Source organism: Vanessa tameamea, chromosome Z, assembly GCF_037043105.1.
Source record: "Vanessa tameamea isolate UH-Manoa-2023 chromosome Z, ilVanTame1 primary haplotype, whole genome shotgun sequence".
Lineage (NCBI taxonomy): Eukaryota > Metazoa > Arthropoda > Insecta > Lepidoptera > Nymphalidae > Vanessa > Vanessa tameamea.
In genome coordinates this window covers 7644554-7672006 of record NC_087341.1, presented here as the reverse complement: position 1 = coordinate 7672006, position 27453 = coordinate 7644554, and the positions used below count along the sequence as shown (strand labels likewise).

The window sequence follows — 27453 nt, the reverse complement described above, 5'->3', positions numbered from 1 at the left end:
TCGCCTTGACAGTGCTCTTCTCGACATAGGCTCCTCTATATTTAGTACAGAGCAGGCTTACGTTGGCTTCTCCAGAGTTAAAACCTTACATTATGATGGAGTATATCGTATCAATTTAGGTCCAAGTCAAATGAAGGCTCAAGAGAGCTCTATTGTAGAGTACAACAGTCTGCGCATGTTAAACCGCCCCGACTTGGCCAAATTAAGTATAAACAGAAAACGCGTAAAAAAAATCCGGACACTGAATGGGCAATTGATTCGAACATTTCAGAGGTACAAGAAAATATAGAACGTATCACAAAAAAGATAATTATACCCCGTAAACGTAGGAATAATTTATATACAAAAAGTAGTGATATCCCATCAAAAACATAAATGTAAAAATGAGAGCCATGTCCAATATTATGATATATACCTTGGTTGTTGACTACAACGACAAAAGAAGTCAGATCTAAATGGGTACCAAGTTCAATGGTCCTTCCTGAAATTTATTTATAACTACATAAAATATCATTTCTTTTTATAACTTAGGATAATATATTGTTGCCTAAGGTCTGACTTGGCACTATCCCTGTCCAATGACAGGGACAGTGGATAGGGACCCTAGTCCCATTAGGAGCTAAGATTGTTCCTGTAATTGCATTGGCTCACTCACTCTTAAAACCGGTACGCAATAATAAGTAAGTCTGTTAGAATATATAATTAAGGTAGAATATATAATGATGGGATAGTATGGTACCTACCCAAACAGGCTTGCACAAAACTTTACCACCAGGTTGCCTCATTTGACCAAATAACACGAATATCACAATTTAACTTGATTCAACCTGTTGGTATTTAGTTACACTTTAAAGAAGTCAACTAAAGCAAATATTTGCGCTTATCGTCCAAATTGCTTTGCTGAATAATACTGTATTGAGAACAAGGAATAAGATAATAGTTAGGTATTCTTTGATATATAAGGATATTAGTTTAATGATAATTCGTATAAATGCTTGACGAAATGTCAAGCAAAGCATATCGCTACTCGTACACGCTAAACTGAGTGAAACAACGCCTTTAGAGCTTCAACAAATAAGTAAGTACCTTGTCAAGAAAGTTTTATTTATACTTGCGTTTTATAATCTTTCCATTTTTTTCTTGTCTACAGGTGTCTATAAGGTTAGCGTCATATGATATTGTAGAAGTAAGAGAGCTCTGAATGCAATCATAATTCTTCAACCAGCAAACGTTATTAATAAAATGTTATATTAAAAAGGGTGATGGATTGATCAGGCTAATAGTATCGGTAGTTTTTGTCGCGATAGATAACTAGATTATTTATTTATTTATTTAAAAAGATACATTAAACATATTTTACACTAAACGAAAACGAAGTCTACTTTGTAAAATTCACTGATATGTATTATCAATTAAAAATGTACACAACATTCATAAATTTTAACATGTAAACTAACTATATTTTTTTGTGTAATTTTATGATATAGGCGAAAGAAAGAAATTGCTCATAATCATACATTTTGTTTAAAGTGTTTTTTATTTAATAATTTTCAGAGTTTATTCAAGAAGAGTATTCCAAAAAGTTATGGGTAAATTTATTTCCATTAGTAGTGTAGACCGTGACACATGTCAATGTCAGGTGTTGATGTGATGTGTTCATTATATCAAGTATCATTTCATATGTAAGGACATATGAAATTGGCGTTTTGTACGGGAGGAATATAATACATTTTTTTTTTTGTAAAATATGTTTAATTGATCATAGTATGCACCGTTGTTATCTATGCACTTTTGCCATCTCATAGGTAGTTCATGGATCCCTTTACGAAAAAAACCATGGGGCCGAGAATCAATAAACTCTTTGAAGGTGGTTTGGACTGCCGCATCGGATGTGAATTATTTTGTTGTACAATGTATGGTCATGCGATGTCGTTAAGCAACAGTTGCCTAGAGCGATTGACCAATCTCGGTGGTTTAGTAGCTAGTCCTTGCTCCATGGTTTGCAGTTGCTGAAAATAGATATCGATTATCGTTTAGCCAAATTTTAGAAAGCTGTAGTAAACGACACCGGCGCTAGTCCACCAAACACTAACAAGTAACTTTTTCTGAGTCAATTTTTGTTTAGTGAAGGTTTTGGCTGGGTCTCCAGGGTTCGACTGGGAGCGTGTCATCTCCTGTAATCCGGCTGGCGGCTGGTCCTGGCGTTGTATGGCCCATGTTGACAGGGGTGCATGTCAGTCACCTTGTGGTGCACCCTGGACAACGGGGCCGGCTTGAACTTGCACGTCGGCCATGGCTAAGATCATCAACCGTCTTATCCACCGCAGGGCATTAGCCGTTGAAGCCCAGCCTCCAGTGGTGAACTCCGTGGAGTTCATCACATTCCGACATGGAGGATAAGGAGGAAGGCGCGCACTAGGCACGCTTTCCATGTATTCAACCGCCTTACGGCGGCTGCCGCTGGTGCGGCCGCGGTTGCATGCCATGGGCGATCCCGTGGCCTCACCAATCGGCGGCATGGTGGATACCCGACGATGATTTTAGTGTGTAGGACAGGGCATTAGGCCCTGGCACGGGGACCTCATGGCTCCGGTTGAGTCCCACATACCCGTCCCGGTCCCCCGACCGGGCGGCATGCGTAAATGCATTTCCTCCTTGTAAAACAAAAAAAACAAAAGTCTCCAGGGTTCAGCCATTGTGACGAGCGCTTCCGATTATCGTACAGTATCCATTTTTCATCACAAGTAATGATTCGATTTAAAATCCCTTCATTATTGTGTCGGTTGAGCAAAGTAACACAGCAGTCGACGCGTGTTTGCATGTTCGATCCACTCAATACATGAGGTGGTACGATGGGTCATCGTTCAAGTTTTTTTACTTTCCCGATTTGCTTCAAGTGGATTAATACAGTTTTATTACTTACCCCGAAGCCTGCATCTATCTCTGAAGTGCTTTGTAATGGATCCGCTTCCACAATAGCCGTCCACGGTGTTGGTTCTGAAGGTCGAAATTTCCAGAACGAAAACTTTGAAACCAAAAACATACCGTGCTCTCTTTTGCAACACCAGCGCCGTACACATCATTGATCCTTCGAGCTGTTTCTGAAGCACTGGTGCCACGGTAGAACTCGTACTCGAAAATATACCGATATTTCATGTTTTCCATTGTCCGGTAATAAGCGACGCCAAAGAAAGAATAATGAGGAAAAAACATATGAATGACTGTTTTCAATAATCCAATGTACCAGCTAAATGAATTTATAAATTTTGAATTTGGAATTCTTAATCAAAGAGGAGATATTTCAGATCAAAGTGGTCAGTATGATAAAACGCTAATTTCATATGTAAGGCCCTAATATTTAATAATATGCGGTTAGTTGGAGATTGATTTCCGAGACAAAGTTTCGCGAAAGTGATTTGAAATATTTTAGACATATAAGAATGGGGAGTAATATATCTACACGGATATTGATATGCGATCGAGAAGGTCGATGCACTTTATTATTTTTTATATACGAAATAAACATATAATATAAGTCCACAAGCCGTGATACACAAATATTAATAATATAATCTTACACTCTCAGACATTTGTTAGTCACCTCATCTCCAACACAATACCTTCGTGCGATCAATTTACGTTTAAATATACACATTATTGGTCAACATTTATGCATAAATATATCATATATTAAAAAATAAACACATATTTGTATAACTGTCTACGATGACTTTACAAATATAATCAATTTAAAAAAATGCATTTACATATTTATAATATAATATTCAACCTTATATACTGACATGACGTTGTAATTGAAACAACTTGGACTAATACCGCATTCATTTTAAATTATATACACCCCTGATTTGACCACCACTGGAGATAAGTCTCCATGAACCAGCCACTTCATTTTTCACACAGATATTCGGAAATGCAATTCAACGAAGTATTACTGTCGGCATTCTTACCGCCATTCCGCAATCACGATTTATATTCAGTAGCTATTTTAAATTTTGATTGGTATACTGATGTATATCATATATGAATATAAATGAAATACATCGGGCCCACAAAGCGGAAGATGCAGTGTGGAGAGGCCCTTTGTAACAGAGATCGACGATTTGTAAGGGCCGCGGGAAGCTGTTGTTGCCATGCAAAATGCCATTGTAGAAATCCTTAGAGGAGGCTTTTATCCTTTGAAGCAGTAGACGTCTTGATATGATGATGATGATGATAAGCTGATTTAATTCGTACGGAAACAAATGTTTATCTTATTGTAATCAAACTGTAAAAAATATATATTTTGCTTCGTACGGTGCTGTCGTGATAATATATTAAACAATAACAAGAAATGTAATTGTAACAATACTTGTAAAAATTACTACAATAAGTGTAATTGAAAGATGCTTAAAGTGTACCTTTTATCTTTTAGTTTAAACAAAATAAAGATGGGGACAACTTTATATTTTTTTTTCTGTCTACATAGTGAATATACTACTACATTCAGACATAATCTAGAAATATATTTACGTTAAATATATTAAATTTTTCAAGCGCTTACGAATTTAACTTTATTTTATTAATAATAAAATGTATACTTATTTTTAGTATATACTTATTTATAGTATTATGTTTAGTATAAAGTTTTAAAATGAAAGATATATGTATTTGTGCTTAATATCAGAGTTCTTTGGCCGATCAAAAAAACCCGACACTAAAAAATTACATACATTTCGTTATTCTCGTGTCAACTGAAACTTTTATTTTCATAGAGCTTTCGTCTATTACCGGTTTGTGCGTGACATGGCCTTGTACTTGGGCGCATCGGTCATTAAGTCTCATCTCGGTATATAAGTGGGATTTCGGCTCGTGTACCACATTCTCGGGTCTGTGGGGACACGGTGATCGGCCGGAGACAACGATGAACACGATTTGGGTGCGTATACATTGTCTATAGAGTATTTACATACTTGTATCGGTCGCTTTGACGGATTGTAATAAGATATTAGTTCGCTCGGATGAAGTGTTGTGATTGTGATTTTCGGACAATATACATTTATTAATCGTTAAATATTAGGTTTTTCGAATTTGATTAATTACTCATTTTCGATTTGCTGTGCGAATTGTCTAAAAGTGTTAAGAAAATTTAAAAAATCAGTTCAATACGTAGAGATTTTATAAAACATGGTCTTTGAAACTTATATAAATTGAAACTTTATACACAAACGCAGCCTTGTTTCCAATACTTGTTTACTGGTTATAGATTAAATTCGTTTAATCTTCTGATATCATTAAGCTTAAAATTTAATTAATTAGTGCTATTTTTAAATATAATCAAAATAATACATTAAATAATTATATTTGAGAAAATATATAATAAGGATGTAACATAGCTCAAAATTAATAATAATTACAATAACTCTTAATTACATCCATATAAAAGAAAACTTAAGATAAAGTAACTGAATTGGAAAATAAGTTTTAATTAACTAAAAACTTGTGCTACACGAGCCAAAATCCCACTTATATACGGAGATAAGACTTAATGAAATTATTTAAAAAAATCTCTATAATTTATTGTAGTATATAGAGCTTCCTTGCTATTTTAATATCAAGTCTTTCTTTCTTGATAATATTTTGTGTTAGAGTGAAAAATAGTTTTTGTTGTTTACCTACAAAAGTAGATTTCGAGCAGTTCTCTTGTAAATTTTTGGAGCCAAAGGTCTAAACTTATGAAATTTAACGAAACTAATATGCAGCTTTAAGAAAAATGCAAAAAATATTATTAAAATCGGTACCGAACATACTATATCAAAAATATATGTAGATATGTTTACAGTTGTTTTAAGATAAAAACAAGAAGCCGGTTATAATACACATATATACATTTAAATAATATGTTACTATTATTTGGCATTTTTTTATGCAAATAGACAATAATAATTTTTAGGTTTTTAACAAAAAAAATATTATCAATAATTGCTATGATATAATTAAATATATATAATATTTGTATAAATAAATATACAAATATTATATATAATTAAAGAATTATCTTTAATTATATATAACATTTGTATATTTTAATATACAGAACCATATTATCGCTAGTGTCATCGCAAATTGAAAACCTTTTCATCGAATTATTAATATATTTGAAAGATATCTACAAAAACATTTTTTATACCATTGTTTAGTCTATTGCGTCTAAAATACGCTATTAAATAAATGACATCACATTTATCTTAACATAATAAAAACTCAGCTCTATTATTTATTTTTATTTCAATTATTAAATAACAATCAATATGGTAATCCCGGACATGTGTCTTATGTTAAGAATTTAAGAAAAACACATTTGTTGTTAAAATAAGAAGTCAAGGTTGACTACTATAAAAGTTTAACCATTATTTATAGAGGATTTAAAGTACTGTGTTTAACATGGCCTTCAGAATACCCACATATCGTAAATTGCGGATGTAAGTGAAAATACTGACTATATAGGGTAATCCCACATGTTGCTCCGTCAATACAAGTCTATTCGCATCGTACGTCATAAGAGTAAGCGCTTTTTCACAGTGCGTCAAAGTTTTAATAAGAGAATACATTAAATTATAGTAGATATTTGTTCTTAATTAGCGAAAATATACGCCTCATAATAGTACAACAGATTATTACTTAAATTATAATTTTACTTGACGATCACTTGAAAAATGTATCAAATTTAATTCATTCTACATGTTCGATCCAAGTAAAATGTATATCTGAACTAATATTATACATGCGAAAGTAATTCTGTCTGTCTCTCTGTCTGTTGCTCTTTCACGGCAAAACCGGTAAACCGAATTCGATGAAATTTAGGCTACTTTTTATACGTGCCGACCAACCCTTATAACGCGAACGAAGCCGCGGACGTCAACTAGTTTACTATAATCGTACCTACCTAATTTTTACTAAATTAATTTTACACACACTCTTAAATACTATATTAATTAAACAGAGTAAAATTAAGTAGACTTAAAAAGACGTTTATTTAATTTAAAATAAAAAAATAAAAAATGTTTTAGCAAAATAATTAAATGCGAGCACAAACTTCATTAATCAAATATCACATAACAGTTACCTCATCTATGTACATTTTTTTATATAGCAAGAATATATTTACTATGAACAAAAAAAACTGAGAATTACTCTTGACATTCACGTTATATCCGTGTTTTAAGTGCAACCGCCGATTTCACGCCAGATCGAGATAATTAACTTGATATCAATATAAACTAAACTTGAAATTCAATTTCAATATATTTTTTTTTATGAAAATAGTTTGAAATTAATGATTACGTACGAATATAAGGAATTTATTAAAACAAACCGTGTGGAAAGCAATTTGTGTCGTATTCAATTCTGTCACCTGGATCAGCGTGGTGAAATAAGGTCCAAGAGAGGAGGTACCCTTTGCTATTACACTGAACTCAAAAATACGAATTCAAAAAAATTTAATTAATTTATTTTAGATTTTATTGTTGTATAACGTTTATTTTAATATTTCAAAAAATATTTTTATTTTTTAATAATGAAATATAGCAAACGAATCATAATTACAAACTCTAATATAATTATATACGTACAATAATGCATCGCTATAATTTACATATAATGCAAATGTCAAATATCAGAGACATCGTTATTTACATATTGTCTTAATAAAATTAAAATAAAACACTTTACTTGATTTAGGTTTATTATTTAATCACGAATGTATTTTGATTTAAAAAAAAATAACAATATATCCATTATTCATTTAATCGTGTCCTTTACTCAAAGGTTGTCTGGAAGAGTTCGAACTCTTAACGATAAAACTGCCGTTTTTTCTTTTGTTTTATTATTTTTAAAATATAGTTTTTGTGTAAATCTTTTTCTTTTTTATAAACTTATTAACTTGGCTACAAAATATAACATAAGAATAGTTGATTGAATGGAGCACCATAGCTATTTGCGAGCGACGATTTAAGTAACAAATTCCATAATTTTGAATGAAAACAATTAGAGTTCATAAAAATAGATAAAACTTTACTAATACTTTGAACGCAAACAACGTCACACCTTCGTTTGATCACACATTGCCGTCCAAATGTCAAATTTATAATACAAATTAGCAGCATTGGTTATATCTTTGCTTAAAGCCTTGAAAAAAAGTTATTTTATTTAAAGTAGTTAAGTAAAATAACTTTTTCATGGTCTTCCAATATTAATGGGATATTTTTTTAAACCGCAAAATTCATAAAAGGTCACATAAATTATTATCAATAAATAAATATACCACTACACGGATTGAATTTTTATTATTAGTTTAATTTTATAAAGCTTATAATGATGAGAATTGAATCTAAATTAACAAAAATCTCCCATTTACATTAAATCAGTGACAGTCATTTTATTTTTATTTTTACGCGGGAAAAATCTTGTATTAATTTCAAAGCCATACGAATAACATTCTGAAATCGATTACACTCATAATTACGAAATCGGATACAATAACAAAATATGTCTGTATAAAATTTATAAAATTAATGTAACTGCATAAATAAGTAATTCTAAAACAATGAAAAATTTATTATTTAAAAAGTTATTACAGACTAATTTATTTTAATATAAAATATTAATGTGAAATGAAAGTATATATTTAATAATTTAAATCTATAATTATTAAAAATCTTTATAACAGGGGTCACTTTTAAAACTCTTATAAAGGCATATTTTATTTTTGTTTTTCTTTTTAATTAATCGTTGACACTATTCCATTAATTAATATCTTTTCATTGGATCGACTTCAAAAATTTACAAGAAGATATAGTGACCTCAGACTTTTAAATATCCATATATCTTCGATGACCGGTTTTCCGAAATTACTATTATAATTTTCAATGTTTTTTTTATTGATTTATAGTCTTCGGGCAGGATTTGATTTTCGGCCAGTGGTCATATTCCGAATTGCTGTAGCGTCGCTACAGTTCGTTGATCTTGACTCAAAGCCAAGGTTCGTGTTACGCAATGACTTAGAAGATGCTCGGAACGTATTACTGGTTCGGTGACGGTTACGGCATCCCAGTATGTTATATTATTATGTACACGTGATTGCGTACGTTTTCTGATTAGACGATCATAATAACTTACACGATATGACCGTCGTGTTTTTGACAATGATGTATTCTGAAGTATTAGTTAACACGACTAACACATTTTCTTGTTTGAAAATATTTTGTAACTACGTATTGCTCGTAAATTAAAGCTTTACTGTTTTATATTTATAAGAGAATTCATTGAAACATTGTTATTAAGAGCACGAATTGTTTTCATTAGTATATCCTTACAGGGAATTATATTCGCAGTTTATGAAATACAATGAATAGAGCGTTCGGGTATTACTGGTGGAAACAGGGGGGCAACTACCCCCTATCTTTTCAGCAAACATAATCCGATTTGCAATTGATCTGTTCCTTTATAGTTACGTTTGTTGATGTATGTACCATTGAATTCGCAATTGTTATTGTTTATTTTTTAATTCTCATAATTATTATTTGATATTCAGGCAGTTTCAACAGTTAGTTATGAGTAGGCTGTGTATATACTATAAATACAAGAAAAACTAAAATAAATAAAATAAAACTCTCAGAGCCGAGATGGCCCAGTGGTTAGAACTCGTTCATCTTAATTGATGACTGCGGGTTCAAAACCTGAGAAGCACGAATTTCCATGCGCTTAATTTGTGTTTACAATTCATTTCGGGCCCGGCGATGCTTATAAACTTCGTGAGGAAACCTGCATGTGTCTAATTTCGGAAATGAAATTCGTCCTCATATGTATACACCAACCCGCATAGAAGCAGCCTGGTGGGATTAGCTCCAAACCAGATCGTCCTCCTCTCACTTTGAGAAGTCCTCAGCCGAGCATTGGGACTGTATATCCAGGCTGTTACTTTACACTCAGATAGCTTCCGTGCCCTGATAAAAAAATATTGTTATTTGTATACTGTAAGACAAAATGTAGGATTCTACACTAGTATTATTTTTACAGGAAAGATTGTCAAATAGGCCATCTGATGGTAAGTGGTTACCACTGTACCTAGATATTAGCCCTGTAAGAAATAGTAATCATCCCGTATATCGCCAATGTGCCTCCAAACATGGAAACTTAGATGTTATGTCCCTTGTTTTTGTAGTTACCCTGACTCAGTCAGGTGTTTGGTGATTTTGGGTGGTACTTATACAGACGTGCTTGCATACAGCCCTACCATCACCTACAATTTAAACCCTGCGAATATTTATCTAAACATTTATATAATCATTATATAATGACATTGTTCCCAATAAAGCTTTGAAGGACGTTAAGTTGGTCTAAGACGTGTGAGTTCCGCCTACTGAATTATTTATTACCGCATTTTACTAGTCTTTTTTTGCAATAATCCTAATCAAATCAGCGTAGTATTATGCATTTATTACTTATGATGAGTTCATCACTTCAAATTAACATATTATTTAATTTTAACCTGCAGCTTCGTCTGCTCTATCTTTTCTATATCTGCTCTGATCTTCTCTGGCTACGGCAATATAAATTTATTCGTTATTTAAAGAGAAGATTAAGATAATATATGGAAATTAATAATAGCTTATTAACTTTTATCTTCTTTACAATATCAAGTGAATTAAACTAAATCAAAAAATATGTTTAATGTGCTGTGTAGAAAGAATAACACCTACTGTTTACAGTGGTTTGTGATAAAATAAAAATAAATAAATACTTTTTTCATTCATTTGAATAATATTTAATATACCTACCGAGCGAACTTGTTTCAATATGTGCGTATGTTTATGTTATTTTAAAAACAGGTTGCAAATATATCTACAAATAAATTATAAACCACTCTTGTTGTTTAACTATTTTTAAACCTAAATAAGGGAAAGTTATAACCTAACCTAACCTAAGTTATTTACATTAACAATTCGTATTATATTTAATTTTATATGATAATTTCATATACTCTATACTAATATTATAAATGCGTAAGTAACGCTTAAATCACTGAACTGATGTAGAATTAATTTATTATGGTGATAGTTTGATTCCTGAGAAGGATATATGTAGGCTATTTTGATATGATAAAAGAGTAATTCGTCGTGAAGTTTCGTCGCGGTTTTTCGCCCTAGAATTTAAATAGCCAGTTGAGGCTTTAAATTTAACCTTGTAAAATAATTAATAGTAATTTAACAGTGGCCGTAAGAACCTTCTTAAATAAAGTATATTTTGATTATTGATTTAAAAATGTTATATACCGATAGTGCGAAAGGTTGAAAGACATGCGTACAGATTCTTCAAAGACGTAGGAATTATTAACATTTATTACAGTCTCCTCTTTAAATATAATTAATTAATGATATTTTAGCTATCCTATATTCCTATCCGTAGTAGGATAATTAACTAATTGTTTTAAAGTATGTATACTCGACATTTATAGAGTTATATTTTACGCCAGTGGGTGGGATGGCTAGCTGGGGAACTTATAAATTACGTGTATCGTTTGACTAAGTATTTATATATATATATACATAAGTTAAATTCTTGATGATCTTTGTCCAATAAATCGTGCATCTGAAAAGCTTCCATAGCGTACGCGTAGCGTAAGCGTAATTATAGTTACACGAAAAAATTATGTCACTGAATCTTCGAAGGATAACTCACAGTATCAATTATTAATTTTAAGTTTTGGTCAAAAGTAATTAATTATTTACGAAGTTTTGTTAACCGTTATGGTGTTAAAATATAAAAGTATTTAATTAGAACATATTTGTCCTTTTCACCATATAATATAAATCAATTTCCGTGATGGTCAGCGATGCTGTATGCGGTTTGCCAAGCGGAGCGGACGGTGTTGTCGTCATAACATATACATACGTTTTAAGTATTGATATTTCTTATACCATATATATATATATACATAATGGCTTAAAAAAAGCCTATAATTACCCTTCCTTAGAGTTTAAGCTTTCTTCATACCAAAGTTCACTAAACTCGTTTCATTGGTTTGGCCGTGAAACAGCAACAGACAAACAAAGAGAGTAACATTCGCATCAAATCATACAAAACGCTATCTGCGTTTGAAATCGCTCCGTTCGCTCCGTTTGAGTGTCCCTTATTTATTATAATTATAATTAAAATGCTCTACTCTTTAATAAAACATACATACACTCACTGATAACACCGGGTTTCCTTCATTAATCCGATAATTTAAATTATATTCATACTAAAAACTATAAATTCCGTACCAATGGTATGTAGATTCTTGTAAGAAGTACTTACAAGAAACTCAATAGTTACTCGTATTCCGTATTTATTAGTAGTTTTTATGAGTATTAGTAGTATATAGTTATTCGTAAGATTATATTAAAATGCACATCGGAGTATGAAAATCAACGAATACTACCCTTTGTACATTGTTGTATTGTGTCATAAGCTTTTATATGCATTAATATAACATATAAATTGAATAATAGGTGCTTAAAGTTTAAACCTTTTTTTATTTGCCGTCTACTACTTCACTTTCCAACAAATTTCACTTTCGAGGCCATCTCCAAACGAGGGGTTATCAAACCTGTCCCACAAGCCCTCTGGTTTGTTCATCAATGAAAGGTCATTGTTCTTGTAAGGAAGTGATTCTTAAAACTCATATTATTATTATTTTACCTATGATTAGTTCGTATTTAATATGATGTAATTTGCAACCCCTTAATTAATAAAACATTGCTTAGTTCATTGCAATTAATTAAAAAATACTTAATTGATTGTTGAACTAGACAAAAGAAAAATGGTTTTAATCTCTTTAGATTGAATATTTTCCATACTTACGTAAATACATGATTTATTTTATTATTACATAAACCTATATAAGTATTAGTGTATTATAATTTATTTTAATGTTAGTTATGTATTTTAACAAGTGTGTAATTATTTTTAAGTAATTACCGATTCTTTTAATAAATCATATTTTTCGAAATAGGTACAGTACTCGTACTGTTTGTTCCCTTTTCACGGCTAAAACATTGAATTGATTTTTAAGAAATTCGGTACGGAGCCTAATGAGGTAAGGTAATTTTAAAAGATAACGTAGGGAATTCATTGCATACTAATTTATGTTTAATTTAATATATAATGTATTTAAAAAAAATTACATTATTATTAGAAAATAATAAAAATTAAACATTAAAAGGTAGATTTTGAAGGATATTCGTCACAAACATGCTGGCAATACACAAATACAAATAAAAACAAAAATATAATATTTTATATTTTAATATGTAGATATAGTTTTTAGCCTAACCATAAATATTTTTCTTGTTTCCAGGTATTAGCAGTTGTGGTCGGGGTAGCGTCAGCAGACGTTAGCCTCGGATACCAATATAATCCACCATCTACAACCTTTGGCGTCCCATCGTATCCAGTTGGTAGCAGCAACTTCAATAGTGCATACGCAACAACCAACAACGTCGCCAGCTCTGGAGTAGGTTCCGGACTTGGTTCAAGCTACAGCTCCGGCGTCGGCTCCGGCCATGGTTCAAGCCTTGGCTCCGGCAATACCGGTTCGGGCTACAATTACAATGGACTCAGCTCAGGAACCGGTTCATCTTCTCATTACAACGTATTGGGATCCACCAATTACAACACTGCTGGCTCAAGCTCTGGATCTAAGTACAATGTTGATACATCAGGCCTTGGTTCCAGATATAATACATTTGGATCCTCTGGAGTAACTGGATCTGGCTCAGGATCAAAGTACAACGTTGGTTCATCTGGCACTGGATTTAATTCAAACTATAATACCGGCGGCAATGCGGGTTCAGACTTTGGTTCCAATTACAACGTCTTTGGCACTAATGGTGCTCATGGCTCAAACTACAATGGTGGTCAGCAAGGAGTTTACCAAGGGTCAACATTCGAACAAAATTCCGGTTACCAAAGTACATACCATACTACCGCCGACACCAGTGGTCTCGACAATATCGGCAGTTACTATCAATCTGCAAGTGCTGCTAATCAATTCATTTCATCAAACCAGTACCAAAGTGCTGCCGCACCAAATTATAACGAATATTACAATCAAGTGCAGCACCAACCAGCTCAAGTATTTAAGCACTTCTACGTTCATGCCGCTCCTGAAGACCCAGAACCAACAAAACCACGGCAACCAATAGTTCTACCTCCACCCCAAAAGCATTACAAAATTATTTTCATCAAGGCACCAACTCAACCGGCGCAAGTTCCTCAAGTAATTCCAGTACCACAACAGAATGAAGAAAAGACTATTGTTTATGTCCTTGTTAAGAAACCAGAAGATATGAAGAACATTGTTTTACCCAAATTCGAGCAAAAGGCACCAACTAAACCTGAGGTCTTCTTTATAAAATACAATAATAAACATGACTCCCAATCTTTGATTGACAATATCGTTAGTGACTATAACAAAGGAGGAGTTTCCGCTTCATTCTCTGGTGCAGGTGTTTCTGGCACTAATTTTAAAACTGGCTCTTCACAGGCATCTTCCTCTTCAAGTATCTCCGGAGAAGATACCGATGATGCGTCTTCTGTCTCTCTAGAATCTATTTTCGGTAGCTCTGATACTTCTAGTTTATCAACGGCTGGAATTTCTTCAACCACTCCTAGTTCTGGGTCTGACTCTGGTTTTACTAGTGGATTAACAAACTCTGGAAGTAGTTTCTCTTCAGGTTTTGGTTCTGGTAGTAGCAGTTCAACCAACTATGGGTCCGGTTCAAGCAGCTTTGGTTCAGGGAGCAAACTTTCTTCCGGTACTACTGGCAGTTCTGGAAACGTTGGTTCTTCCTCCGGTGCCTATGGCTCCGTTTCTGGTAACTATGGTTCGAGTTCCAATAAGTATACTTCTGGATCAGGAAGTTTTGGATCTAGTTCTAGCAATTTAGGCTCCAATCAATTTGAATCTGGTTCAAGTAACAAATACGGATCAAGCTCTGGTGGCTATAGTTCAAGTTCAGGAAGTTTTGGTTCCGGTTCCACTGGATTAGTTTCCAAATTTGGCCCTCAGCCTACCAAAACAGGTTCAGGTAGTCAGCTTGCTACTAGTTCTATTGGTTCATCAAATATAGGAAATAACTATGCATCAACTACTAGTAACTTGGGAGCAAGCTCCGGTAGTTTTGGTACTGGTTCTACCAGTTCGGGTATTAACAAATTTAGTTCTACTTCTAGTAGCTTCGATTCTACTTCTTTGTCTTCTAATTCTGGTTTACCAAGTACATCAGCTGCAAAGCCAACCACTTTCGGCTCAAGCCTTACAACCGGAACTCTTGGAACAAGCTCTGGAGGTCTTTCTTCTGGCAATATTGATTCCGGCCTTAGCAGCATCAGTTCAGGTTATAGTTCCGGCTCTAATGGCTACGAATCTGTTTCCAATAGCTTCGATAATAATTCTGGCAGTGTCAGTTCCGGTTTTAGTAACTTGGGTTCGGACAAGTATAGCACTGGCTCAGGCAGCACAAATTCTAAGTATGAATCAACTGTTTTTACAACTAGTCAAGGTGTTCCTCATGAAACCTATGGCCTACCTAAATTTAAAGCATTATAGATTAATAATGACAAAATTGTAATGCTCATTTTGATTTTATTTTTGCAAATAAATAATACTTAAGAAAATATTTGTTTGATTTACCAACGGAGTTTAACTATATAAAAAAAATATATTAATTTAAAATAACAACTACATATCGGTGCTTTTTCACAGAACAAAAAGTGAACTATCTGTTTCTTCTAATGAATCGTATTTCGATTCAACGAAGACTGCTGCATTCTTGCCACCATTCATCATGTTTTATCTGCATGTACATGTGTCTGACTTACATTTTCTAATACATAAAAATTGTTTTATTTTCTGGCTACGCGACAAATCTCAATATGCTTTTAATGCTACAGCGAATACTTTACGCTCTTTCAGTTCTTATATTATTAATTAATCTATATTTGGTATAGTCTATATTTGGATATATTAGAATTTACATTTAAAATCTCCTGTTATGTTATTCATATTGATAAAATATATGTATATTGTAAAATCTAAAACAAAAGATACTTTATTTGTATTTAGAACATTAAGCTGAAAACATTTTTTTTTCTAAAAGGTTAACTCACCCGTAATACCTACTGTTATTAGTATCGATACCAAGATGGAACTCGATTAATCTTATTCTTAATTTTTAATTTAACCTCAATTCATGCATTTGCATTTAAAAATCAATAGTTTATAAAAAAATATAGAAGGTTATTTTAAATGTACAGCTGCTAACGTTTTGATATGAAAGATGACGCTATGTTGTTTCCGATGTGGGAATAACTGGAGTTAGCTTCTACGCACAAGCGACGTCAGTAGCTTATTATTTAGTATTGGAACTATTAGTTGATTGTAATTGAAGTTGGCATATTACTGGCATTTTAATGGGCCGCCCATCCGCATAGCTGGCCGACGTTATCTTGATTTATAGAGTTCGCTTCCACTGGAATCTTGAGCAAGAATATCGAATTCCGAGTGGCTAATTTAATGGTAATGCGTTAAAGCCGATAGAAATGCCTGATAAGCATTGTTTATGAATGAAATGAGTCTATATTGAGGCGGTGGCGCGTGATGTCTTAATGTTGTTGCGAGTTCATTGAGAGGGTATTCATGGATGCACTTTTCTCGGGATCGCCTGGAATGCGCAGGCGTCGTTGGCGCCACAATGTAAAGGTTTCTCCACACTATAATTATCAAGTGATTATGTAATATACATTTTTCAATACCTACGAGTCTTAAATAATCAATTGCATTCTTTTGTTTTTTTGTTGTAATTCGGTTTCAAAAAATTGATTTTTGATTCTGCTAGCATTTTTTTTTCAAAATTCGACGCGTTCTTAATTAGTAGATTAAAAGTATAATTATAATTATACAATGGAAGTACATTAAATATGACGTAATTAATTTGAGTATAATGACTTATATCTGATATATTATATCTGATGAATTCATCAATTCATTAATTTATATAAACAATAATCCTACCCAGAAACAGAACACATAGTATTATATAAAACAACCGTTCACGGAAAACAACATTAATTAACGATCAAAGCAAATGGCATTGCATTGATGTGGTAGGTATGAAGGATATTTCGTGGAGTGTCATCAGCGATATTACACGGTTATTGATTAAACAGGACGACACAAAGGGACGCTTATTGGTTTCTCCTATCAACGCGTTTTAATTGAATTTCTACTTGATTAAATACATTGCAGTACCTGAAAATAGTACGTAGATATTATACATATAGCACATACATTTATTAGTCCCTTTGTCAGTATTAAGCAACGTCACAACGATTTTTTTTTAACGAAAGGTGATTTCGTTTCTGTATATAACATTCAAGTGGCAAATGTAGACATCAAAGCGATTTTTATAGTTACTTTGTTTTAACTAATTAAAACAAATAAAACCATCTCTCATAGGGTAGAACCATATATTGAGATTGCATTATTATATTTCAAATCTCGTAATTGATAATATATATTTTTTATCACAATAGCAAGATTGTAATTTTTTTTGAATAGGTAAATTATAATAAGCTAGTGATGACTTAACGTTGTGTGTAGACGTCTTTATTGGAAAGCACTTCATTAGTTACATCGAGAACACCAGGCGCATGTTTCAAGGATGTTAGTATGATCCTTGACACAAATAAACAACTCGAACGTCTTTGGACCATTGAACAAAATTAGGAAAAACATCTACACCTACAAGTTAACATTACATCTTTATCAGACGTTTTAAAACATAACAGCTTACACATTTATAATTTGCTGCTAAATATTACACTTGGCGTTAATTAAAATAAGCCTATGATTGTTTTTAAACCTAATCTTCTACGGATAAGATTAGATTACTTATACATTTAGATAGAGTGTCGCAACACAAGAACTAAATCAAATAATTCAACTTTATTATCCGCCAGAGGTCATCCTACTTTACTAGTGTGCATGTAATTAGTGACCAACTGTTCATCATAATTTTTTCCTTTAGGAGTCCATCTAGACATAAAAATACTTAATGCTTAGATAATGTAATAAAAAGGTCCAGAATCGAAATTACTTGAGAATTATGACATGGTCCGCTTAAATGTTCTCAGCCACGAGATAGACTTACACAGACTTTCACATTTATACAACCAGCACAAAGTGAATCGCATTTGAACGTAGTGGGACTTTTAAAAGCTTTTATTTAACTTGCAAAGTATGTTTGTCCGGGTGGAATCTTATTACTTAATTTTCAACCAGATACCTTCAACCGATTGAGCTGAAACTTTGTAGGTTTAAACGTTTAGTTTGGATGACAATACACGATAGTCTGTGAAGTTATTCCAAATCTAATATAGTGGACCATCCAACATGGTGGAATAGTTATTTTTAATGCATTTCTACAATATGGGTATCAAATGAAAAGACTTGCCGAGAATAATTAGAAAAAAAATTTGACATCACTCTTAATCCAATATTTTGAAGTTTTTTAGTACCTATTACGAAGTTAACCGGCAAACGACCTTGCTCTCAAAAGAAGAAAATAAAATATTCCTTTAAAATTTTAAATATCAACTTATAACCTCATTATATACAATTTATATGATCATACAAGCTCAAATTTCTAACACAGTCAATATTTTAATCGAACTCTTTATTTAGATGTATGTGCATATAATAAGTGTCTATGCTGAGGCTGTAGGTAAGTATGTATATATACATAAATAAACATAAAAGATATGTATTAAATTATGACGTAACTTCATTAATTAGACTACGGTTTAAATATAATATTCCGAAAAATTCAACTTCTGACCTAACCTATAAGTATAGTAACTACTTTTAACTTACTTTTTAACCCGAGAGCCGGATTATCAATTGGCCTAATTGGAAAACACCTATACAGGCCAAAATTGGGAAATAAGGTATTGAAATTTATTTTTAATGATATTATTGATACTAAAACACATATCCTCGTGCTTTTTCCGATCCTGATTAAGGTCAGTGGTGGATTCAAGGAATTAAGGGCCCAAGCAAGATAAAATTATCAAGAACATTATTCAGGTAAAACATTATTCTCTTAATTGTAATCGTACAGATATTAAATTTGAAGGATTCTTCCTAATTCTGCAAAGAATTAATTGGACTGCTGAAAAAACAAAAAGATATGAGGGTGTGGAAAGGGAGGAGACACGGCTTAGCGAATTGATTAGTAGATCACTGCTCTCAAAGAGAAAACACTCTAAATTAAACCATAGTTTGAACAGTCTTTAATGTACACGTATAATATAAAAGATTTCGCCCCCAGGAGATTTATTGTTAACAATCCCCATCCACAACGGATTGATCTAGAGCACTAGTATTATGTAAACAAACGCTTAATTAATTATTTTAGACTTTAAATTCATATCTTGCTCACGTTGGTCAAATTAGGAACTGTTTTATGTAAATATTATTTCAGTTAATTCTTTTATCTTTTTATAGCGTAGGAAAAACCTTCCAAAGATATCCGGCGCGAAGGGAAGGGAAGGGTAAGTGGGATTCTTACTTACTAAAACCTGCTATGGTTATTCTAAGCGCTGATCGATGGGGCTACAGAATCTGAACTAACGGATATGCGGTTACCTTCCGCACAGGGCTCGACTTGTAGCTCGGCTGAGCTCTCCTTATTGTAGACTGACCCACCGTCTGCTCTGAAAGATTATAGACCTATCCTTACGTGTGAAATAATAAGTCTGTTAAAAATAATGGCGTTAGTGTAGTCCCGTTCGACAGCCGCATTTATTACCATTAATAAACAATATTATTAGTACGTTTCGAATGTCGAATGGATTAATAAGGGGTACAAAGATTTCTTAAATGGATTTCTTGAATTTTTCAATAGTCGATAAAAATAAAACCAGGCCTCTGCGGTATCGAAATTTCGTATTTATTAAGAAGAACTCTTTATTTTTAGATAAATTATGGAACCCTAATACTACACTCCACTGTCCGTCTGCCTATCCGTCTGACACCAGGCTGTACGTATTACAGTTGCCGCTATAACAACAAATAAAATAATAATAATACAAATAGCTAAAAACAGAATAAAAATAAATATTACTATAAAGTTTATTACAATCAACCTCAATTAAGAAATTATTTCAGCTCATATTAATATCAATACAAAATCAGTATACAACATGAGATTATATTCAATAAACTATAAAAACACAAGCAATCGAATTTGAAATAAACCTATAAATATACTTTTACTGCTTGCAATGATTCTCATTGAGTCGATATTATTGTTCTTTGTGGATATTATTCAAAGCGTGTCTATTAATAGTATTTCACGTTTAATTTGTAATGGATGTATACCAGAAACTAATAAATGTTGCGTTGGTACAGCTGTATCACCCAAACATTTTTTAACTACTTATTATTGTGCAGAAACTTGTCAATTCGTAAAAAGGGAGAAAGAAGAAGTTCCAATAAAGAAAATACATGTTAATCTATATCCAAAAACTTTTGTCATCAGTGACAATTTCGTAGGACCGAACACTGTTGCATTGGTGGAAGTAGAGTATGATAAAAATAGTAATGATAGTTTCGTTAAGCTTGAAATTAATAAGCATTCACCTTTCCCATTATTTAGTGCTAAGGCATTCATACCAGTATTGGATCCACCATATAAATTTAGACCAGCAATAATTAAACAATGTGATAAAAATACCGAATATTCAAACGGGTATTATGTTTGTGCTGCGGACGAAATATACGAAGATTGTGAAATTCCTCAAGGTACCCCGCTATTTTTTGAAGAACGGTTACTGGGCATTACAGGAATAACGAATTCACTCACTTGTGAATATAATAATAGAATTTTTATAAGCTTGGAGCCTACAATTTATTGGATTAATTATATTATCGATGACGATTTATGGTTTAATGTGCGGCGTGCATTGAAAAATTCAGATAAGGAAAAATATACAAATATGAAAAATTCCACAAAAGGAATCGATAACAAACAAAATAATATAATTTTCAATCGTTGTGAAAGTAATCACAGTAAAACAAAACATAAAAATACAATTCAATCAAAAAAGCATTTTAGTAATCGAAATATTACGTCGATTAAGAAAAAAGAAATTACGAATAAGGTGATAAGTAACTTATCAATAGCAAAATTGTATCCAAGGAAAACTACTAAAGTGAAAATGTATAAAAAACATTTCAACACTACCAACTCCAAATCCCGAAATATGAAAAAAAAAGACTTGGCTATTAAAAATAAAATTATACGAAATAAAACACGAGAGAGCTGTTCAAGGCCTGAAATCAAAACATCCTTAATAAGAACGACCAAACAAAAGAAATACGTTAAAACAATTAAAACATATATTAAAAGTAAATCAGTTAAGACTACACATCAAAAAAATACTAAAAGACAGTTAATAAGTACTAAAAAATTTACGACCTTATCGAAAAAACTAAAATTTACTAAAAATGTTATGAGTGGCAACAAAATAACTAATGTTATGGACTGGTTTCTTCAAATTCGTAATAAAACTAAAAATAATCGCCCGCAAATACTTGTACTTACTACATCAAACGTACAACTTCCAGAATTTGTTGATCTTACATAGTCCTAATCATGTACCATAACGTTTAATCTTTATTGATTTTATTATTATTATTATTTTAGCCAAACAGACGAGCAAAGGTGGCTAACACCTTGTCATCTTACCTGTCTATCAAGAGTTTGGTTATTAATAGTTTGGTGATACGTTTCGATATTTATGAAGTTTATATTGCCGTTAGTCCCACTGGTTTCGACGGTGTCACTATTTAGGGAGCTGACTGCTGAGACTCAGTCGATGCAGATTGACCCATATTGGAACTAATAAAGCGACTCTTACGATAACGCACTTCGACCTAGGTCGTTGTTGAATTAATGGCAGTGCGATTAGAAGTGTGGTGTATTAATTAATAACGTTTTTCTTTATTGGTTAAGTTAAGCAATTAAAGTAAAACAATACAGTAATGTAAGATAATGTTATAACAATGTTCCCGGTTCCAGCGTATACAGAAAAGACTTAAATTTCCCGCCAATGTTTTCTTTTTTTTTTTAATGTTGTACGCTTCAAAAATCGTAGCGACAACACAGCCAACTAACTTTTCACTTAAATGTTAGGCATCTGAACTCTATGAACGCTGGACGCATTGGAATGAAAAAATTGTCATACAGTATCAATATATTATACCAATTATTGAAGTCACTAAGCACTATTATTTTTTAATAAATCTTGTATACTGCGAGACATATATGAGTGTAACACTATTGTAACCTAATGAAATTATTACTAACAAACAAACCGATTTTATTTATCATTATTATTCCCAACAAATTTTATAATTTTCTGTTGATGCCACTCTATTGTATTATTAAACGTTATCATATTAATATAAAGCCTATAATACACGAAAGGCCAGTGTGCTCGTTCGATGTTGCACTAATGAATTAGGCCAATATATTTTGCGACTGCTATATTTTAATTTAAACCATACTTTAAAACGACTAATGTTGAATTAATAATAAGCAGCGCTTAAGCAGTGCCCTTATGCAATGCACTGCTCTGTCCCAATGTGTATTAGAGCCTTTAAATATGTGACATTGGCAGAATATTTTGCGCTCAACTAACACTACACGCCTAAAAAAAAATAAGTTGTCAAATCGCTTCCTTTACGACATCACGATCACAGTTCTATGTCGACTAATAATATATAAAGTATTATTGAAGTTTATGGTTAAGCTCTAGTATACCTCCTTAATTTTTTTAAAGCTGTGGTCATTAGTATTTTATTGTACGGTATATATGTGTACTTAAAAACCGCGTTAGATTCCGTGTCAATTTAATTGAAAGTTTCCTATTACAAAGACATTTTAGTTTCCACAATGACTACAGCACCGAGTGGAACACATAATTTCAAAGTGGTTTTGTTAGGCGAAGGCTGCGTTGGAAAAACATCGATATTACTCCGATACATCGAAGATAAATTCAACGATAAACATTTGACTACACTACAGGTATGTTCTAGAAACGCTTTAATTTAATCCAATTTAAAATCATAATAAATCAATACTGTACAGATTTTTGATATGTTTCCTTTCGAGCTAAAATATTGAATCATTCGGTTTTGGCCATTCCTTTATTTGAATTAAATTAATTAATAACAAAATAATATCTCAAATTAGAATGTAAGTAATTTAACATCACATTATCACAATATAAAAAAAATATATAAACTATATTTTTATACTTGGGGAGATGGTAAGCGACATTTGTAAAAATCACTGGTTGGTTAAGTTTTGTGTAAGTCCATCTGGGTGGTAACCCACTCATCATATATCCTACTGCCAAACAGCATTACTCAATAATTTTGATCTAGTTTAAATGGTGAGGTGCGCATAACTTGTTAGTTCTCATTTTTGGTATAATTTGTATGGAATGATCAATATTTCTTACATGACTCTTGCTAGTTTACCTACCTATTTCAAAAGCAAAAAATATATAGTATATATCTTCATACCTGCCTTTGATGATTATGTTCAGAATGCTTCTGAATGTATTGATTTTTGTAGTTATCTTGTAAGTGAAGTGCACACTGAAATGAACACTTGGTAGACCTAATTTATTTGATTAATAACATTGTGACAGAAAAATGGTCTGCTAGTATTTGGCTTTTATGGCTAGTATGCTTTAAAAATGTTTAGATAAAAGGTTTCAATATTATAAGCTCATTTCTAACTCTTGGTTGATTGATATTTCTAATCAAAATTAAGGAAATCACTGAGGCCTTTAATATCCTGAAGGAGGACTATTTAAATTTTTTATCTGACCAAACCAAACCCGATAGGAGGATTATTATTTATATTCAGCTTTTCCCACATATGTTCTCAATTACTTATCATAATATGACGAATAAGGTATCTATGATTTGAAGCATCTTCATTTGATTTGACTTGCTGGTTTTAGTCTTGTCAGTCTTAATACTAGAGTTTTGTCTGAGTAACCAAAGATGCAGGATTTGCAGCACCTTAGCATCTAAGGCCAATGAGATAGATAAAAACTAAAGTAGTTCTTAAATTAGCTATACTAAATAATAAGAATAATCAATTGAAAAACATGATTTTTCTTGATTCCATGACTCAATCAATTGTACAAATCAAAATATGCAAGTAAAATCATATTGCAAAGCAAAGAAAGTCATATTGTGGCAAATATAAACAACTATGTCAGCAATAATGCATACTTGCAGAGCCCTGGATGACTGTCTCATGGATTTCCTTAATTTCCAGGATGATTTCCTTCATTAACTCAGTCATGTTACACTTTGATTAACTCGCCCAAATCAATATGTATCCTAATCCCTAACAATATGAAACTAGAGCAAATAAAAACAACCCACCAGTTATAAAAAATAATTATTTAGGTATAACAATACTTTTAAATACACATGAATTATATACTGTTTATTTTCAATAGGCAACATTCTTAAACAAGAAACTTAACATCAATGGAAAACGTATTAATCTCTCAATTTGGGATACAGCTGGTCAGGAGAAGTTTCATGCTTTGGGTCCTATATATTATAGAAACTCAAATGGTGCAATACTAGTTTATGATATTACAGATGAAGATTCGTTTGGAAAGGTAAGACTTCCTTAATATTAGCTACAATAATGTAATTATATGAGTGGGATATATGGTCAAAAATATTATGATATTAAAATATCTTTTACCTCTGTAAGTCTTAAACTAAATCAAATATGAATTTATCCATAAAGATCTTTGATATTAATTTTAAACTGGGTGGTTGGGCTTTGTGCTAGCCCATCTAGGTAAGTACCACCCACTTATCAGATATTCTACTACCAAACAGCAGTACTCAGTAATTTTGTGTTCCGGTTTGAACGGCGACTGAAGGCTTGAGGCTGATATAACTACAGGCACAAGGGACATGACATGGCGATGTAAGGAATAGTTTACGTATCTTACAGCGTCATTGTCTATGCGGTGGACCATTTGCACGTACACCTATCTATATCATTAAAAAAAAACTATAAAAACCCTTGACTTTGATGTGGCCAATGTGTTTTACTTCTTTTTTTAAATCCATTTATTGTCTTTATTTTATAAATTTAATGAGTGAAACATATTTGTTATATACATAGTTTTGTATATGTGTCGGATACATCCCGTAATCAGAGCTACTTCAGGATTGTATTTGTTGAATAATCAACAAAGGGAAATAACCAATAATACTACATAAAAGGTGCACGCTTTAACTACAATTGATGCATTTACGTATAAAATATCCTGAATTGCATATTATATTTGAAAGTAACCTGTAATTGTTTCAAAAATATAATAGTAAAATTAGAATATTTTAAATTTAATGTTCGTAAATATAAATAAAACAAAACATGTATTTTATATAAGATTTTAAATTAACATGGTTATTTTTATTACTAACAGTATTTAAAACGGGATATTTACCATGTCTTGTTCACGAGACTCCGACACGAGACGAGAGAGAGTCTCGTGAACAAGACATTCGTAGATAATGTCGAAATATCGAGCTCCACCAAATAAAAATAAAAAACATGGTAAATATCCCGTTTTAAATACTGTTAGTAATGTATTTTATATATTTGTAGGTTAAGAACTGGGTCAAGGAATTGAAGAAAATGCTTGGATCGGATATTGTTTTGATAATAGCAGGCAACAAAGTTGATCTAGAACATGAGAGAACAGTGCCTCTTGAAGAAGCTGAGAGGTATAATTACTAAGTACCTACTTTACATGCTAAAATATTGTTATTATGACTCAAAAATAATTAAATTTTATAACGGATTTCAATTAACTATTTTATTACATTAGGATTAAATGCATTCTATTTATACAATGCTTTGAAGTTGTAGTGAATATATTAAGGTCACCATTTAAGAAAAAACCAATTAAGTGGATTGATATCTATACATTAAAAATTAATGTAATAAAATTATATATTATAAATTAATACTTTCAGCTATGCAGATATGGTTGGCGCTAAGCATTTCTACACGTCGGCAAAGTTGAATCAAGGCGTTGAAGAACTATTTTTGGAGCTGACAAGGGAAATGGTTGAACGGTTTGAGCAAAACACCCGGACTGATTCAAATAGAACCTCTAGAGTTCTAGTCGTCGATGATGAAGCACCAACTCAGTCAACTTGCTGCTTAGGATATCGAAGTAATTGAAATGCTTATGTAGGTAATATTCGATGTATATAAATATTCTATCTTATTGTTCGACTCTATTTATGGAACTTATTATATCAATGTGTAACATTGACTTGTAGATCAATTGACTAAAATAAATTTGTTTAACTTTAATACTTTTCGATATCCAAAAATTGGGTTCTCAATACCCACAGCTAGACATTATTACATAACTACAATATACAATGACAAAATTCAACTGGAGCTTGAATTATAATCATTATATACAATAGTAGAAAAGAACTGGTATTAAACTGTATATTTTTCTTTATTCTATTAATTTGTACCTACATTGAATTTACTAATTTCGTGTTAGTGCAACTGCATTGTAAACCTTAAGAAAGATACTATTTAAACAAAATTTTAGAACTAAAGGAAAATAATTCTTGTTTTAAACATAGGGAATGTTATTTTAAAGATGTTTAGATTATGTATTCTACTATTATCATTATAGTTAATGGCTACTATATACTTTACTACTATATAATTACTAAATAACTTTCTCATTTTTAGGCATGTAAATTTTTATGTTTTAGAAATTTATCAGTTGCTCTCAAGATATTACCTTTGTGCATATTTACTTTGTTATCTGTTTGATAGCCCACAAAGATAAATCCTAAAACTATTTATAGAACTTTTTTGAGTACTAAAATTTATAATGATGTTTAATGAAAGTATGGGCTTACTCTCTCATTGTTGATTATGATTTTATATGTAAAAATGAACTTATTTATTTCCCAAAGGAAATTCATTTATAATAATTATAAATATAATAAATCACTGTGAATCATTTACTAAGTAGTCTATATATTTCTCAAGACAGTTAAATAATGCAACAGAGTAATTATAATTGTTGCAACAAACTTTTTACTCTGCCACAATTATTAAATTACTGTAACATTAAATGGTTATTAATGGTAAATGGTATATTCATTTTATTTGAAATTCACATGAAATTTAATTAACATTCCTTCTTTATCAAATTCAAACAATGAAATATTTATTATAATAGCTCATTAAA

The 27453-nt window shown here is 31.7% G+C and overlaps 3 protein-coding genes across 3 annotated transcripts in view; all 3 read left to right on the top strand.

Annotated features, from left to right (window-relative positions):
- The window catches only part of LOC113400949 (beta-parvin), a 165316-nt gene that overhangs the window by 122228 nt on the left and 15635 nt on the right, over positions 1-27453 (top strand). The gene's annotated exons all lie outside the window — the stretch shown is intronic.
- LOC113401096 (uncharacterized) lies at positions 4873-15720 on the top strand. The gene is made up of 2 exons (XM_026640833.2): positions 4873-4939; positions 13400-15720. The coding sequence occupies exons 1-2, from the start codon at positions 4925-4927 to the stop codon at positions 15650-15652; spliced, it is 2268 nt and encodes a 755-aa protein (XP_026496618.2). The 5' UTR covers positions 4873-4924; the 3' UTR covers positions 15653-15720.
- On the top strand, positions 22829-27415 carry LOC113400970 (ras-related protein Rab-21). The gene is made up of 4 exons (XM_026640661.2): positions 22829-23195; positions 24655-24822; positions 25830-25948; positions 26201-27415. The coding sequence occupies exons 1-4, from the start codon at positions 23064-23066 to the stop codon at positions 26409-26411; spliced, it is 630 nt and encodes a 209-aa protein (XP_026496446.1). The 5' UTR covers positions 22829-23063; the 3' UTR covers positions 26412-27415.